Consider the following 17267-nt stretch of genomic DNA (forward strand, 5'->3'; position numbering starts at 1 on the left):
TTCCTGGCTGTTTCTCATGATTTTCTCCTGCTGGCTATGGCTGCCTCTCAGAGTTATATATGTCTGGGGGAAACTGACACTGCACAGTCTGGGCTGTTGACTGTCTTGATTCAGTGTGATAAATATAGAAGCCCCATAACTGCTAGAGAAATCTTGCAGGCATTTAACAGGGGCTCCCCATGACTGACAAGCACACATTGGCATATATATTCAGCCACTAAGGATGACCTTGCTGTTTGTTAGTCTTTATGAACAGGTTCCTGCTCTCGTAAGGCAGCAAGGAGGGTGCTTCCCTATCTAGGAGTTGTCTTATTTTCTTGGGGACTTCAATACAGTGGATCATGTTGTAGGTGCAAATGGCATTAAGTGGAAGAGGAGCTTAAGTGCGGCCAGGATCCTGTTGCATGATCTCAACCTTCTGATGAAAGCAAGTTATTTTTTGATCTCTTCCCCAGCATCTAAGTCTTCTTTTCAAGGTCAAAAAGCAACGTGTTCTATCTGGTCCCACTTGATCCCAGCCACGAAGAAAAAGCAGAGGTCTCTTATTGCTTGCATTTGATTTAAAGGGCTGAACCTGCTTTCTGTGAGCCTTTCCTTACTTACTTAGATGGAATAAGTGACGGGAATATGGAATTAGACTGGGGTGATGGTTCTGCTTGGGAGCTCTCTGTGCTGGGGTGGCACATGCTGCACTGATGCAGCTTGTACTGCTGAGCCCAGGTGTAGCTTCCTACATTACTAATTGTTCCATTTCTCTACATTTCGCATGAAGCCATGGACATGAATGCTACCTCCAGAGGGGCTGAAGGCCAGCCTGGGAGCCCCCACCAGAAACCGGTGAGTGTATGGGGGCTGCCCATGCTAGGAAACAGCAAGAGGGATGCAGAAAGGTGCTAACTATAGTGATTTTGCATTAGGGACCACTCCTCCTCCCTTTTGTTATTATAGAGCCCAAGCACTTGCCATTGATCTGTGGTGACCTCAGGCTGGAAAGCCAAGTTGCCTGAGGCAAAGATAATTGAGCAAACAAGCCCTGCTCTTGCTGCTGTAATTTGGATGGATTACCCCTTTTCAGTGGAGAGACAGGGACTGGGTTGGGGGAAGAGGGGAAGTCAAGTGCTTTTAGGATTGAGGCACAAGAAATTCAGGGCAAAAACAGCCTTTAGAAGAGCAGTGAGCTCTGCCTCTAGCCTCAGTTCCATTCCAGCTTGCCCATCGCCTGCTCTACAAGGGTGGTAGAAGATTTGTTGGGTAGTGAAGAGGAGATTTGGGGCTGAGTCAAGTCAGTATCCATCTGGAGTAAGCACCATTGCGATTATGGGAAAAACTCCTTATTGTGAACAGCAGCTGGATGCCACTAAAGCTCCCCTGAAGTCCACATTCCTGAAACGGAGATCAGAATCCACCTCTGGCTGTTGCAGATCTAAAGCAGCACAGATGTCTGCCTTGTGTATCTGCTTCCCAGGAAAAGCAATTCCCAGGAGTGGGGAGACAGAGGGCCCCTGCACCAGTGGTTGGTTACGTCAATGCGGCTCCTGGGCTGAGCACTAAAAAACCTGTTTCACGCTGACTCCCTGCAGCTACATAGTGGTGTGAGCCTGATGGGCTTTGCTCCTACCTCAGGTAACCCAGACACACTTGATACAGTAAAGTACAAGCTGTCCTGAAGGAAGCCAAAAGTGTTGTATAAGTGGCTGGCAGCCTTTCCCAAGGCAGCCCTGTTGAGTGGATCAACTATCCAGGCAGTGCTCCCTGGCCAAATTGGCCTTTGGTGGGGCATGCTGGGTGCTATGAATTAAATTCATGCACCTTGCACCAGTCTGCAAAGCTACATTTCGCCCTGGATTCTGCCACCTTCTCAAGCCCGGTGCTGAGGACAGCAAGGGGGCAGAATGGCTGGAGGAATGTTGTGCTCCATTCTTACCCCTCCACCTCCCAACACCCTGAGCTGCTTCTATACCATATGGCCAACCCTATACTTCTACCCAACCCCATGCCCCAGCCATGTTTCCTGGGGAGGTTTATGCTGACAAGAGCCAGGGCAGATCCCAGAATTAGGCTCCAATATGGCCTGTTATTCCAATCAAACTGGACAGGGCTGTTAGTACTTGTTGGATATCTGCTACCCCTGGCCCACTGGCATTTAGAGAAGCCTTGCAACACCTGTACTGGCTGGTGATAGTCCCACGGTGTGTGGTACAGTGGTCATCCTCCTCCTTACTCCTGCAGGGTGGGCTGGCCAGGGTCTGGCTGTGCTGACTGTTAGTCCATAGTGGTGCAGATTGTGCAGAACAGGAGAGAGGTTCTAGCCCCTGTCACCCTGTCACTGGCAGCTTGAGCCAGCTGTCCAGCAGAGGATGTTGACGCCACACTTGGAGTATTCAGCTCTGGCAGCAATCGTTTATCCCATCAGTACTGGGAAGTCTGGATCCAGAAGCGATTCCTCCTTGTAGGGCCTCAGAGGAGGGAGATTCTTTAATGACAGGGGCTCATCCAGAGAGCAGATGATTTTAAGACCAAGTTATCCTGTGGTAGGATTTGTTAGTTGAAAGGTTAATTAACAAAGGGCACAGGTGGAGAAAGGTGATTCTTTCACAAGTGATGTGCAGTGTGGGCTCTCCAGTGAGACTGGAATGGATGTAAGGGCTTCTGGCCCCATTCCAGGTGCCTGCCAGTGACTGTTAACCATTTATATTGTGGTAGCACCTGGGGCCTCTGAGAGATCTGGCTGTGCTGTGCTAAGCATGTAGGAAGAGAACATCCCTGCCCTGAGGAGCCTACAGGCATAGCAGGAAAATGAGGCAGGGGAAGCCAGGGCACATAGGAGTGAAGGGTGTCTTTACAGGTGCTGTGGGGTGGGTGAGGTGCTTTAATTAGTTCCACTCTCTGGAGCTACTCTGAAGTGCCTGCAGTGTTGTGTGTATTCAGCATCTTACACTTCAAAATGGTGTGGAGGGGTGCTTTTACTAAAGCTTATTCCATGAGCTTTAGTTAAAGCGCCCCCACTGCTATTTTGAAGCACTGGGATACTGAACATGTGATTCCAATTAATTGAATCTGCTCAGATGCATGCTAATTAGTACATGTTGGAGCAGGCATCAGGCATGTGTATAGGTGCCCGAAGTGACCTGGGCAATGCTACCAGCAGGCCAGTGGCTGAACCCAGGACCACAACCCAGTTGTGCTGAGAGCTTGCGCAGGCCCCTTGCATAATGCTCAGGTGGTGAAGGTGGATGAGATTGCTGCCCTGCTGGCTGCAATGACATCTGAGCGATCCAGCATGTGTGCCTAGGAGGGGGCACCATCCTTCCATCCTCAGTCCATCAGCACTCCAGGATCTGCCGGCTGGTCTTCACAGTCCTGGGCAGTGGTGGTTCTGTTCCATAATGTTTGATCTAAATAAAACCTGAGGGCAAGACTGAGTGTGATTTCAGAAGCAGGGAGTTGGCTGGAGTCCTGAGATCCAAAGAAATAGTGGCAATGGCTGTTGGTACCCGGCATCTAGGGCCAGAAAACGTGGTTTGTAGTTCTGGCTCTGTCACTGGCTCGATGCCTCACGAAATCTCCATTTGCACTCCCAGCCTCTACCTACTTACACTGGGCGCGTCTGCACAAGACACTATGTTGCCATAGTAACAAGCTATGGCCATGTAGCTTGTCACTACAGCGACATAGCATCAGCGGGCACAAACCGTGACACTGACACTACACCACAATACCAATGAGCTGCTGTGCAGTAGGGGCAGAAATGACCCATGCGCCGCCCAGACTGCGCAGTAATGGCGGTTACTTCATAGTCATTTAGTACTTGCTAAAGTCCGTACTAAATGACTGTGCAGTAACAACTGCACAGTCAGGGGCACGTGTAGACATGCCCACTGTGTGATCTGTAAAGCAGAGATCCTCTCTCCCACAAGTCTGTGTGCAGCCTTGATCTCATGTGGGACTTCTCAGTGCTAGTGACTAACAGCAATGTGCCTGCAGGCTGCACAGACACCGATAGGCAGCCGTCTGGTCTGTTGCTCAGCAGATCCAGCTTTTCTTGCTCTGTGCTTGGCTCCTTCCCTGCCCACCCCACAAGGTACTGCTGATTTCTTTTTCACCAGGATTTTTTGTCTGTTCCCTAGTTTACATGTTTTCTTCTTGCCAAGGTCACTGTTAATAGCTCTGCAGTCCAAGTTCTGCCTGGGCAGGGATGGTGTCATCCCAGCAGAATCAAGTGCTCAGACTTGGCTCCTGTTTAATTCTAGAAGCACAGAGGAGTGTTAAGAGGTTCGCACTGAACTCTGCTCTGTCCTGGCTGTGCTCCATCTCTGTTCCTCAAACTGATTCCAGCAGGAGTAGGTGTTGGAGCAGGGTGTTGGTGATGCCACTTGCATCACCTGGAGCAGGGGCGGGCAATTATTTTGAGCAGAGGGCTGCTTACTGAGTTTCTGCAAGTCATCGAGGGCCACATGACAGGCAGCTCAGGGCAGATTAATGTTAATTTTCTAAATTTTTTAGGGGCCCCATGGGCTGGATAGAATAGCCTGGCAGGCTGCATCCAGCCCCCGGTCCGCATTTTGCCCACCTGACCTGGAGGATCCCCTGGGCAGCTTCCTATTCAAGGCAAATGCCAGCAGGCAGCTTCAAAGCCTCCTGGCTTCTTGGACACAACCTCCTCACAGGCCCCTCCAGCTCAGAACAGATCCTGTCAACCCCAGGGGTCTGTACAGACTGGCTGTGCTTAAATCCAGTCTGCCAGTGCTTAAATGCTTCCCTCCCAGTTTGGAGAACTGCAGGAGAAGCTGAGAGCTGTCTTGTAAAGGAGCAGCATCTCACCCCCAACACACAGCTGGCTGGCAGCTGCTGATCTGGGGTTCTTGCATCTTCTCTCTATCAGCAGGGCTGGATCCCGCAAGGTGTGGAGTCCTCTTAGCACCCACTGGGAGTGCAGAATGATACGCTGATCAATGTGGGGGCCACTATCATCATTGCTGGCCTCACACATTGATTCCCTGCTTGTCTGTTTCCTCTGGCAAATCATGAAGCTGTTCCACACATCAGGGGCCAAATGCTCAGCTGATGTAAATGGCTCATTGGAGTCAATCGAGCCAGGCCCATGGAGGAACTATCTTGCTGCCAGATTTACTGGAGACATTATCACAATTTTATCCCTGCCAAGATGCATCCATAAAGGGACAGTAAGGGATATGGATCCAAACTCTCTGGGAGAGCACCAGACTGCCCCCTGGTGAGTCGGGTGAAGTATTGCCCCCCCCAAGTTTTTAAAGAGTTCTTAGCTAATTGCTGTGCATGAGTCATCTTCCCAGCTCAGGACATGATGGCTCTGTGAATTGCAAGAAACAAAGGAATCAGCTGACTGAGAGTTTAATGTTGGCTCAAATCCAGCTGAGAGTAGCTTTTCCCCAAGCATTTCTAATTGGCTTCTCTTTGTCTACTCTCTGGATCCAAGTAATCTCCATCACATTACAGGTGGTCTCAGAAATGCTTCCAAAATATCAGTTAATAGCAATTTTTTTTAAGTGAGAAGAAGAGAAGGTTTCTTTTCTTCACTTGCTGTGCATTCTGTCATTCAGTTGGGATTTTGATACCAGGCTACAGTCCAATCTTATACAGTCAGAAATGTATGGAGCTGGCTATAAAATCCCCTGATCCTATCTCGGTCCAAAGAAATCAGTTTTCTGATGCCTGGTCATTGTCTGTTGTATTAACAAGAAGCTAACTTGGGGAATAACTAGATATCTGACAGTAGGAGTTGAACAGTGTGTTCCTCCAGATTTACAGTGGAATTCTAGCTCTTTTACATTTAATGCTGCAAGAGTAGCAACAGTTAGATGCACACTGTGCATCTACATCTGTAGATGTGCATTGTACATCTACAATAAGAGATATTGGGCTGGGTTCCCAGATGGCATAAATCAGCAAAGTCCATGGGACAGTGCTGATTTATACCAGTGCTAGGCTGGGCCAACTATATCCACTACTAAAAATACTGGGGTTATGGTGAAGGCTGTAAAAGGCATAACTTTCACTTACATTTCTCAATAACTTGTTACACAGTTTTATGATTGCCAATCAGGGGGAATACTGAGATGGTGGCTGCATAGCATACTCCAGCTGCTGGAGAGATCTGACTTGTTGGAAGTTGTGCCCAAAGAACATTTTTTATTTCCTCATCTCTTCAATAGGCCTTTTTAAAAAAAATGGGTGACTTATGGAGTGCACAAGAAGAGATCTGGATAATGGGATTAGCAGCAGGTGGTGCCTCTGAGGGGAGTTGTTTTCCCTTGGAAACAGAGGAATTTTTTAAATAAGAGTTAATGAAAAGCCACTGAACTTGAAGCTCCCAGCTGCTATTGGGAATCTCCCTAATGGCATTCCTGGGAATCTCCCTAATGGCATTCGTGAAGCCCCCGGATACTTATGATTTATAACAGCTAAACTCCAACAGGTGCAGATGGACAGCATGTTAATCTGATCCCTCAACTTTAACAAGGCAAAGATCCCCTCTGCATTGCTGAGAGGCATGCACAGTTGGCTCCTAGACAGAATTGTCTAGAGCAGAGTTTCCCAAACTTTTTCTTATTGTGTGCCCCCTTCCAGATTTACCAGCTGCCTGCATACCTTTACCAGCATACGTTTTATATTTTAACCCCTTAAATTCCAATTATTGTTATAATGAAAATTAAATCTACCATTATACATTTTTCCCGCATACCCCGCCCCCCTCCAGAGATGTCTTGCATACCTCCAGGGGTATGTGTACTACAGTTTGGGAGCCCCTGGTCCAGAGGAATATATGTGTAAACTATAGCCAGGTCCAAACCAAAACACCATGAAGTTATGGGGGAATTAGGTCCCAATCCAGTCCTGAACTTGTTTCACGTTCATCTGTAAAAGATGCAGATAAGACCGAACACTAAGCATTTGGAGCCATTTGGAACTTATTCACTAGCCAAACTTCTCAGATCAGACCCTTCTCAGTGAGATGGTGCAAAAGATGTGAACCCCTTAATTTTTAGAAAGGCTTTGAGCCAAACCAGAAACCAGGTGTCTGGCTTCAGGACCACCTTGAATGTAAACCTCCTTCTTGGATGCGTTGGTAAATCATGCTGTCTTTGGATGTGTGTTATAAAAAGGCTTTAGTGAAAACTGTGTGCAATGGAGTGGGTTTTCTTTGAGAGCCCTTACAAAACATCATTTTGGCTTCAGCCAAATTCCTTCCCCAAACTTTTGCTTAGCTGTAGTTCAGACAAGCAAGAAGAACATGGCTGAAGTTCTAGGTTGACGTCAGAACCAGGTGGCACTACCAGCTTTTGTGTGGTATTCTCCTGCAGTCCCAGTTCAGGTGGCATCTGACATATGTTTCCTTGGAACCATGACCAGACTTATTTCTGAGAATGGTTTGAGGTTGATCTTGGGGTCACTCAAGCACCGAGTTCAAAGGAAGGTTCTTCCACATGTGTAATGAGACATAACACCTCCCCGTAGTTTGGGTGTCATGAGGGAGAATCCTCACAGCTCATCACATCACCGTCACCTTCAGCTGGAAAAAGATACTCAGAGTTGTGTCCACAGCCTAAAATTATGAAGTCTCCTTTTACCAGAGGCTAAGATGGCTCAAACTTTCCTGCTGTTGTAGAGGTCCAGATCTCTAGAACCTCATGCAACCCAAAACGAATGACACAAGCATATCTTCAAAGACCGCAAACTTACTTGCATGCTGAGAGAAAGAACTTGGAAGACTTAGTTTAACAGTGTTCAGTGGTGACTCCTGTCACAAATTCAGTACATTGTATTTTTTACCACAGAGATACATAAGAGAGCTGTAAAAACACTCTCCCATCTTTTAGAGTGTCTTTTAGAAAGTTCACACAGATTAGAAATGAATGATGGGATAGTGCCCAGTTTAACAGCGTTATTGTATGTCCCCTGGAAAAATGAATGCTGGGATATAAGTAATTCTAAATGACTTCAGCCAGAAAGCTGTCTCTCCATAACACAGGAGTGATGATGGGAAAATGGAAATTTGAACCATTTCCAGATAGTAAGTGCTTTTGCATTTATTTTTGGCCAATGAGATGCTTACTTTGTTTGTGGGGCTTGTTTTGTAACTATTCCAGGAAAATAAGCAGGAACAGCAAATGCAGAACTCCGGCAGAGAAGGGAGAGAGGAAGTGATGGCGAAGAAAACTTGGGCAGATGTAATTCAAGAAATGAAAAATTTCCTTTGGGATCCAGAGAACAGAACATGTCTGGGAAGAACAGCTAAGAGCTGGGGTAGGTTCTGTGCCTCCATTCCTTCTCTGTTCTTTCTCACAAGAGATTCACTTGTTTGTCAGTGTCCTTGCTAGGATGTAGCAGAGCACATACAACCTAAATCCTGTTATTTTAAGGGAGCCACACATATCTTTCTAACAGGTGGCTTTATAGAGAACTGTAGGATCCCAGCAAATTAGTGTCCTTTTAAAAGCATATAGTCCAGGGAAAGCCACCCTCATTATTGAGCCATTGCCTTTAATGTTATCAAGTTAAGGGGATTAAGGATCATGCCACTGAGACATGAGTATTTCAGGCACCATAAGTGAGACTTACTGGTGATCAAAGATCAGTGTTAGCCCCAGGCTCTTTTTTTACGTGTGTTCAACTCCTATCAAACAACGTAGTTTATTGCAGCTTTATGGCCAAATTCTGCTCTCAGTTAAACAGGAGTTACAAGTCAGTGGGATTGGGTTTCTGTCCCTTGGCCTTTGTGTTTTAATAGCTGTTTTCTTTAACATCCTTAAAAACACCAAGAGCCAGAGAAGAATTAAACCTCTGGTGCTACCTAGGAGTGGACGTGAATGAATCTGAGAGTGTTTAATCATCCTGTGTATTCACCTGGGAGTGGGGAGAGCTGCTGCCTTGTTGTAGGCCCCTGTTGTAGGCACTGAAGTTAGAGCTGCCTTCCCAGACCAGGGCTGATGGGTGGCATGGAAGCTCCCCCTGCTGCTGTCAGTGATGTCCACTCTGTGGAGACATGGAGGATTTCAAATTCTAGGACAGTGGTTCTCATCTTTTTTTTGCCATGACCCGCTGCTGGGAGTGGAGTGCGGCAGAGGCAGCAGTCCGGGGGCGGAGGAGCTCCCGGCACGCAGCGTGGTTCATCCTTTGTGTGCAGCACCCCCAGCATTGCCCCCGCGACCCTCATTTGGGTTGCAACCCTAGGTTGGAAACCACTGCTTTAGGAGGCCAAGCTGGCCTTTTTCTGTAGCACTGAATGTGCTGAGAGACAACACTTAAACAAGCACCAAGTAAGGTGAGTGAAGATGATTTTGGAGACACTTAGAATTGCAGCTCCCAATTCCAATGCCTGATTTTCAGAACATGCATGTGACTACCCATCTAATATCTTCATTTGGACACAAGTTGGGTTAAGTGAACAGTAGCCATTTAGGTGTCTTACTGACTGTTTGTATGTGCTGTTTATAATGTGATCTATGTAGCTAGGCTGAAAAATCTGGACCAAAATGTACATGCAGGGCCATTCTGATGATTGTGCATTCATAGAGGAGATTCTCATATCTCCTGGTATGCCTCTGTGGCGTAGTGTGTCAAATGGGGCCTTGATAAAATGGTTTGGATAGGGATGATTTGGCCTCACGCAGGGGATGGACTAGATCAGGGGTGGCCAACCAGTGGCTCCACATGTGGCTCTTCAGAAGTTAATATGCATCTTCTTGAATCTTTGCACAATCGCACGGTGACCCGCTTCCGTAGCCGTTACGTCATGTCGTTATGTATTACTGTGGCTCTTTGGCAATGTACATTGCTAAATTCTGGCTCCGTCTCAGGCTCAGGTTGACCACCCCTGGACTAGATGACCTCTTGAGGTCTCTTCCAGCCTTACTTCTCTATGACGCCTTGGGGAAGCATTACCTTTGGTTAACTTAGATTTCAACGTGCAGATTGTGGAGTCCTTTGATATGTGCATCATTGCCCTTGTAGAACAGGCACGGCTTAGTGGGAGTCTAAATCACCTCATGGTTACTCCACTGTAAAACAAAAGTAACTCCATTAATGTGGGTGGCCAGGCCACAATAAGTTCTTACCTACATGAGTAAATCAGTAGCGCTGTGTGGGATTCAGGGAAGCAGGATCTGACTCCCTAGCTAGGATTTTCTTTGACAGCATTATCCACCACCTCTAAAAAATTATACTCAGGCCAGAAAGCCAGATGGAAATGATTGAAAACAGGCACTATGGGACTGTGACTGAGAGCAGGTGCTACTCATACTGCCCCAGTAGCACTGCTGCTGCAGCTTGGTCTAGGGCTCAGTACTGACAGTATGCATGATGCAGTGGGCTTTTTCAGCAATGTTTTCCTGGCAACTTGTTCACTGGCTTGAAAGTGATTGGGTTGGGCTCGATTTTAAAATCAGATGCATTTTGTGTTGCAGTAATACTGCTGACCTCAGGGCAGCAACTCTGGATTTACCTCAGCTCAGTTTAGCCAGTGATATTCTCAGGCATTTGCAAAGTCCCAAAGCAATTGCAGACAGTGTGATGATCAGCAGGTTTTTTTTCAAAACACAAAGAACAGGCAATTTGGCAACACTGAGCACTTGGCTCCAGTAGCAAACAGACAAGCCTTGCAACTTGTTCATTTCTCTTGCCAAGTTTTTAGTCTCCTGCAAAGCCCACAGTGACTGTCCTCACATAAGCCAAGAGACTTATTGTGTAAAATCAGCTGCAGCCAGAACAAAAAAGGATCAATTTACAGCAGCTGTAAAGCTACTCAGCTAGTGATGTGATTCAGGGGTCAGCCAATGCTATGTGCTACAGTGCAGTCAGATGACACGTAAGCTGTCCCAGTTGCATAGGGAGTCTGGTTTGGCAATGCTTATGGCAGATGTAAAATGAAGACACTATCGCTGTGGATTGAATGATGGTGGAGATTGCCTTTAAAGAACTCATACACAAGGACCAGTGTCAGGTTGGACACACACAACCGAAATGGATATGTTGACTAGAGCTGCAAGTTGTTTGCTGGGGCTGGAGTGTTTTAATTCACTCAAATCTCCTGTGATTCTTGAAGCCTCAAACACTAATTTTCAGAGAATTTGGCAGCTTTGGCTCTTTTAAATAAAATTATAAAAACAATTCTATGTAAAAATAAGACTACAAAATATACCTCACTCCCTTCCCCCTCCCATGAATGTGTTCCAGGTGCTGAATAATAACCATACATTTTATAGACATTGTAATAATTTTGTAACCAGCACATAAGAATCATAGAGAATGAGGGGGCTGGAAGAGACCTCAGGAGGTCATCTAGTTCCAGCCCCAAATGCTTTAATGTTCTGCACACCCATGTGTTTATTATTTAATGACACATGATTTTATTGGTCTTTAGCATCCCAGAACTGAGCAACGCTTCGTACCATCCACACACGCACCCACTCCCACACAGGTACCACTCTACACAGCACAAGGAGCAGACTCAGTAGGGTATCTCAGAGAGAGCTCTTTCCATGTAGTTTTGGGCCTTGGCTCCAATACACTTTTAAAATGAAGGTGCCAACTAACGAAAGCTAAGGGAAGAATGGTCTTTACCCTCCACATCTCTGACAAATACCAGCTGAAAGGAAGTGTGTGTTCCAGGGCCTGAATTGTTTTCTCTTGAATACATGGTGATGAAGGCGAACGCACAAGTTTTCCAAGTCTTTTTTGCTGTTTTATAAGCAAGCTCACTCATGGCTGAATGGCAGAGAGCAGTGATGTTTTGCCACTGGATTTACACAATGTTTCCTGGCTATACATTTCAGAAGAGCCTCAGGGCACAAGGTGCTCTGACTCCAGTGTGAATAGCCCTGCAAGGTGGTCACTGTTTGTGACAGCACTTGGCATGGCATGTGCCAAAGCGGAACTGAAAAATAATGGGAGGGGTAAACCCAGCGGTGGTGCATTGCTAAGGAACAGTGTCTGCCTGTGAGTCATGGTAGCTGTGTGATGGGGCTCTCCTCAGCTGAGGCCCAAGCCATCCCCTCATGTCAAAGAGCCTTCAGTTACTCAGCTTCTGCTCTCACTCACTGTACATTTGAAGAGACCCCACTGATATGATGCCAGCCGGTGTGTGTGAAGCTAGGTAACTAGCTGGAGAGTCACACCAGTGTAAATGCATAAGACCAGATTCTGCCTTCATTCTCTTGGGGGTACACCTGGAGTAATGCCATTGACATCACAACGACCACTATATCAGGATAACTGAGAGCAGAATATGGTCTGTGGAGTTCCTTAGATGTTGTACCCTCTAAGAAGGAGCCTGTGGACCAAAAGAAGGTGCCCTGGCTCCCCCTCAGTCTGGCAGTGCCAGGAGCTTGCAGGGGAAATCTTGAGGCACCTGTTTTACTCTCTGGGCCTAGCTGATGATGCAGCTTTTATCAGACTCAGTTTCAGCAGCCATGCAGTAGAAGCCCCCAAGATACACCCTCACCCACTTTCCCAGGGGTTTAGTATTTTTAGTTCTTCCAAAAGCAGAGGGAATTAAGATAAACGGCGGTTGACCAACTCTTTGCTGCCCAAGAATTCAGCTCTGTATGGCAGCCCTGACCCCTTTTGGGGAAGAGAGTGAGAACCAGGAATTTTCTTCAGATCTCACTCATGGCAAGAACCTGCTCTCAGATCTCAGAGCCGATGAACTTCTTCCTCCATCATGGCTCCGTATTCTACTGGTTCTACTCCCCTACACCTCAGCTCCCCTGCTGAGCCTCCTTTGTTCAGCCCAAAGTTGAATGTACGTTCCCATCTAGTTCCCATCACTAAAAATTCCCCCAACATAAACACCTCGAGAACAGGGAGGTGAAAGTGCACATCTGTGTTCTCAGGGCTTGCTTTGAAACTGGAATCACGCTTCTCTTGGGAAATGTTTGTGTTATGGTCTAACTTTATTTTCTGAATCACTGGCTTTTATTCATAGACTGTATTCTCAGGAGACAACCTCAGCCCTGGTCCTGGAAAAAATAAATACTGCTCTTTGGCCTATGGGCTTGGGGAAAAGCCAAATGTAATGTGTATTTCTGAGCTGCTATGTTTCTGTGTAATGTTGTTTGCATTGTTCCCCAGAGATCTGGATCGTGATGTCAAACAGCTGATTAGTGAGGGATCATCTTTCCTATTGGAATTCTAAGGAATTAAATATGTGCAAGAGCAATTCAATGGCCCTTTCACATGTGATCTCGATATTGCAACTACTCAGACCAAATGAGATGAGATTTGGGTCCAGTTTGAGCTGTGGGATATAGGGTAGGGCTGGAGCAAACCATAAAAGGGGAATGTAGGTCAGAATTCCATCTTTCCCAGCATCCAGAGGAATTCAGAGCCAGGGTTTTATCCGGGCCACATGGAGATGGCATCTGGTTGAGAATTATAGATCCTGAACCAAATTTTCCCCAAAGGGTGAAGGTGAGTTGGATGTACGTACGTGTCTGTGTGTGTCTTGGGGAGCCAGGGAAAGGGTCATTGCTTCAACAAATGTACAATGTCAATAATCGTCAAAGAATAGTAAGTGCTGAAAAGAGCTATTGATGTGTCCTTTTGTGAAGTTGGGACTGCTAATGGTTGTATGAACAGCAACGTGCCCTCTGTGTTTTGCAGGCTTGATCTTATTGTTTTACTTCATTTTGTACTTATTTCTGGCTGGGTTGTTCGCCTTCTGCATGTACGTAATGGTGCTCACGCTGAACCCCTACACACCGATATACAGGGATAGAGTTGCTCTGCCAGGTAAGCACCTCAACTCATATCCAACCGTGCTTTCTCAGAGCCCTGCTCACGGCTAGGGGACGATCAAACTAGCTGCCTGAATACACGCTTTATTTTTGCTCCTTCTGGAAAGAGCATTATTTAAACAATCAAAATTCCAGTTCTTTTACATATACCTTGAAGCTGAAATCTTCAGACAAAATCAAATGGTATATGTTCTCATGCCTAGAATAGTTTTTGGATGTAGGAAAGCACCGTGAGTTAAACCTTCTGTTAACATGGGAGAAAGCAGCAAAATCTCTCTTTGGGTGGCTACACTGACATCATAGAAAGAAGGACCGGAAGGGACCTGTAAGATCATCCAGTCTAGTCCCCTGCCATGGGTGGGAGGTAATTGGGCTCAAACGAGCTCAATGAGGTGCTTGTCCAGTTTCCTCTTCAACACCCACCAGGGCTGTTGATGATCTGCAGAGACAGTGGGCTGAATTCTCAGCTGGTAGAAATCCAGGCAGCAGAGCTGCCCAGATTCACACCTGCTAAAGACCTGGTCTTGTGGGCTTTGATGGTCAGGTACCTTCAGCTGTTTCATGAGGAGCTGAAGAGTCATGTCCATGTCAAGGGTCTCAGCAAAATGATTCTGTAAGTTCCTTGAGGCACGGCTTGTGTCTTACTGCTGCAGTCAGCGATCAGTAATGATGATGATTATAATTATAATTATACATGGGGATCACAATGCTGGACGCCTTCAGTTCACACACTGATAAAATGTCTGTGGCTAGTTAATATAACAGATTGTTTTATTTGCCAGGAGTAATGATTAGACCATACATACATGGGTTTACCATTGCCTTCAACGTATCAGAGCCTAGCAGCTGGCTTCCATATGTGGACAGTATGCACCGCTTCCTCACAGGTAAACTAGTTGGCTTGTATTTCAGTTACAGTCTGCATGTCTCAAAGGTTATAGGTACCCATGTACCTTTTCCAGCAATTAAGCATCTATGAACAAAATAGATCCCACGCATCATGCAGAAATGTTAACTTGGTATGGGTCACTCAACAACAGCTGCACAAGCTCTGACATCCTAAAGCAGCAGTTCCCAAACTGTGGGTCATCATGACCCAAATGGGATTGCAACATCATTGGATGGGGTTGTGATAAACAGGGATCCGGGGGCACAGGCGACATGTTGGAGGGGTGGGGGCAGGGCACAGGCAATGTGATGCGGGGGCGGGGAGCAGAGGGAGTGCAGCAGAGGGGGGCGGGAGGGCCAAGGCAAAATGGCAGAGGGGGCATGTGCCCCCTCCCCCTCGCTCCCAAGATTTCTGCACCCACAGTGGGGCATGGGGCTGCATCCGGGCTGGACCAGCTCTAGGTAGAACCTGCCTCTGCATCTCAGTGAATGGGACCCAGTACAGTAGGGAGTGCCGTACCACCGTGGCTGCCAAAGTGAGGTATGGCAGCATGGAGTTGTGCCCCTGCTGCTGCTGGGCAGGCAGAGGGCACCTCAGTTTGGCGGCCATGGTGGCGTGGTGGTTCCTCCCCCACTGGGTCCCTCCTGCTGGGCCATGGAGCCCCTGGGGGAAGGGCGGCAGGGCAGGGAGTCCCAAGCCCACAGAGGGCAGCCCGCATCCTCCCCTTCTCCCCAGCTCCACTCTGGCCATGCTGCCTGTGAGAGGGGCTGGGTGGTGGGGTGAGAGAGCCAGGCTCCATGCTCTGCTCTGGCTACAGCAGCCAAAGCTTCCCACAAGTGGCAGCCCGGGCTTGGCTTCTGCTGGGGATGGGGGCAAGGGGTTGTGGGCCCTGGGATACCTGGGGGGGTGGTGGGCTGTGGGTGGGAAGTGAGGGGCACTTGGGGGGGCGGGGGGGGATGGAGGGTATGTAATCATCTCTTGGGCTTCAGTTCCCCCATCTATAAAGCTTATAGTACTTGCTGCAGTATTAATATATTTTCCATGCAAAGGTCAGTGCAATTTTCATACCTTGAGCTTCTGCTTAGCCTCGTATTAAATCTGGACTCTTGGGATGGGATTTTCTCACTCTCTTAGGCACCTCCGACTTTTGTTGATGTGAGGATGTATCTACAGTGTGGGGCCCTGGACAAAGTTCTGGACAGCATTAACCACCTCTTGGTTCATTTTAGCTTACAATGACACCATTCAAGAGGAAAAAAACATTGAGTGCATAGCAGGCCAGTACTTTATTCAAGAGGGGGATGAGAGCGAGCAGAAGAGGGCCTGCCAGTTCAAGCGCTCACTTCTGCAGAATTGTTCTGGAATTGAGGATCCAACGTTCGGCTACTCAAGAGGCCAGCCATGCATTCTGCTGAAGATGAACCGGGTATGGAAAAATCCAGGCACCTTGACTCTTTAGACACTGTATAGTACTGTAGGTTCAGGATTAGGCTGGGACTGAAACAAGTCCAATTCTCTGATCTGATAACCTCCTGTCCCAGCATAAATTCAGCTAGAAAACAGCATCTCCATTTGCAGTATGGAGACATTCAAACAAGAAAACATTTCAAAGGCTCCTGCTTCAGGATTTGGTTAAGAACTGGGCAGCAAGAGTAGAATTATTTTCTGGGGCCTCAGCCAGCCATCTTCCAGATATTATGTTTAAGGCCACCTCCCATACTCTGATCTCTATAACCAGTTTGTTTTTTTTAAGAAGAGTGCATTACTTGAAATGAGTGCGTGCAGTGGAACCAATGTGTATGTTGTTGGTAAAACCACTTGTAGAGAGTATTCATGACCTGCTTGGAAAGGGGCCAGGCTCTCGGTGAAGATCAAGAGTAGTGTCTTTTGATACCTGACACTTCCTCTGTAAAGTCAGGATGTAAAGCAGCTATGTGAGGAACCACAGCTACTGGTTGTTTTAGTTTGGGTTTCAAAGAATGAACACGGTTTTGAAACCCTGTAGAAACTGTAGAAACTACAACACGAGGCCTTGCTGCAGTTTTTACTAACCTGGCAGGGAAAAAAACGCTTTTGTTTTTTAACTGGTTTCCTGCCTTCTTTGAGTTCTGGGGTCCCAGTCCTGTACAGAGGCCCTCAAGATCTTGCAGATTTGGTGTCCACGACAAGCAAGCACAGCAAATGCCATCAGCATAAATGGCCTCATTCCCTGCTTGTAGGACACACCTCTGAGTATAAAAAGCTTTTATTCAGATAAGCAACTTGGTGATAGAGAAAAATCATTGGAGTGGGAGCTGGGATTTGCATGGTCTTGCTCCCCATTTCACAGCATTGTGAATTTGTTTCCATAGATCATAGGCTACCAGGCTGGTGCCGGGACACCAGTGAGTGTGGACTGTAGAGTGCAGGTATGACTTTGATTTGGCTCGTTGTTATATTGCATAAACAAGCACCTTTCCCCCTTGGTAATTTTGGTAAAAGTACAGTGGGATTACACCTGCAGTCACATTAGCCCAAAACATTTGCTGTGTGATATGCACTGTGAGGTCTGCTGACCGTATGGGGGCTGCAGGCTGGGAAAGTTCTTGGAAGGCAAGTAGGGCCAA

At 47.1% G+C, this 17267-nt stretch overlaps 1 protein-coding gene across 4 annotated transcripts in view; it reads left to right on the forward strand.

Annotated features, from left to right (window-relative positions):
• The first annotated feature begins 220 nt into the window (after nt 1-220).
• The window catches only part of ATP1B4 (ATPase Na+/K+ transporting family member beta 4), a 19823-nt gene continuing 2776 nt past the window's right edge, over nt 221-17267 (forward strand). Inside the window, exons 1-7 of one of the 4 annotated variants that reach the window (XM_006028493.3) lie at nt 223-583; nt 773-837; nt 8127-8283; nt 13639-13767; nt 14555-14659; nt 15891-16087; nt 17013-17069. In XM_006028493.3, coding sequence (XP_006028555.1) covers nt 775-837; nt 8127-8283; nt 13639-13767; nt 14555-14659; nt 15891-16087; nt 17013-17069 — 708 coding nt within the window. In that variant the 5' untranslated portion in view covers nt 223-583; nt 773-774. Of the gene's footprint in view, nt 584-772; nt 838-8126; nt 8284-13638; nt 13768-14554; nt 14660-15890; nt 16088-17012; nt 17070-17267 lie in introns of all 4 variants that reach the window. The other 3 variants (XM_006028494.3, XM_006028495.2, XM_025209912.1) reach the window with 3 other exon arrangements.

Source organism: Alligator sinensis, unplaced genomic scaffold, assembly GCF_000455745.1.
Source record: "Alligator sinensis unplaced genomic scaffold, ASM45574v1 scaffold157_1, whole genome shotgun sequence".
Classification (NCBI taxonomy): Eukaryota; Metazoa; Chordata; order Crocodylia; family Alligatoridae; genus Alligator; species Alligator sinensis.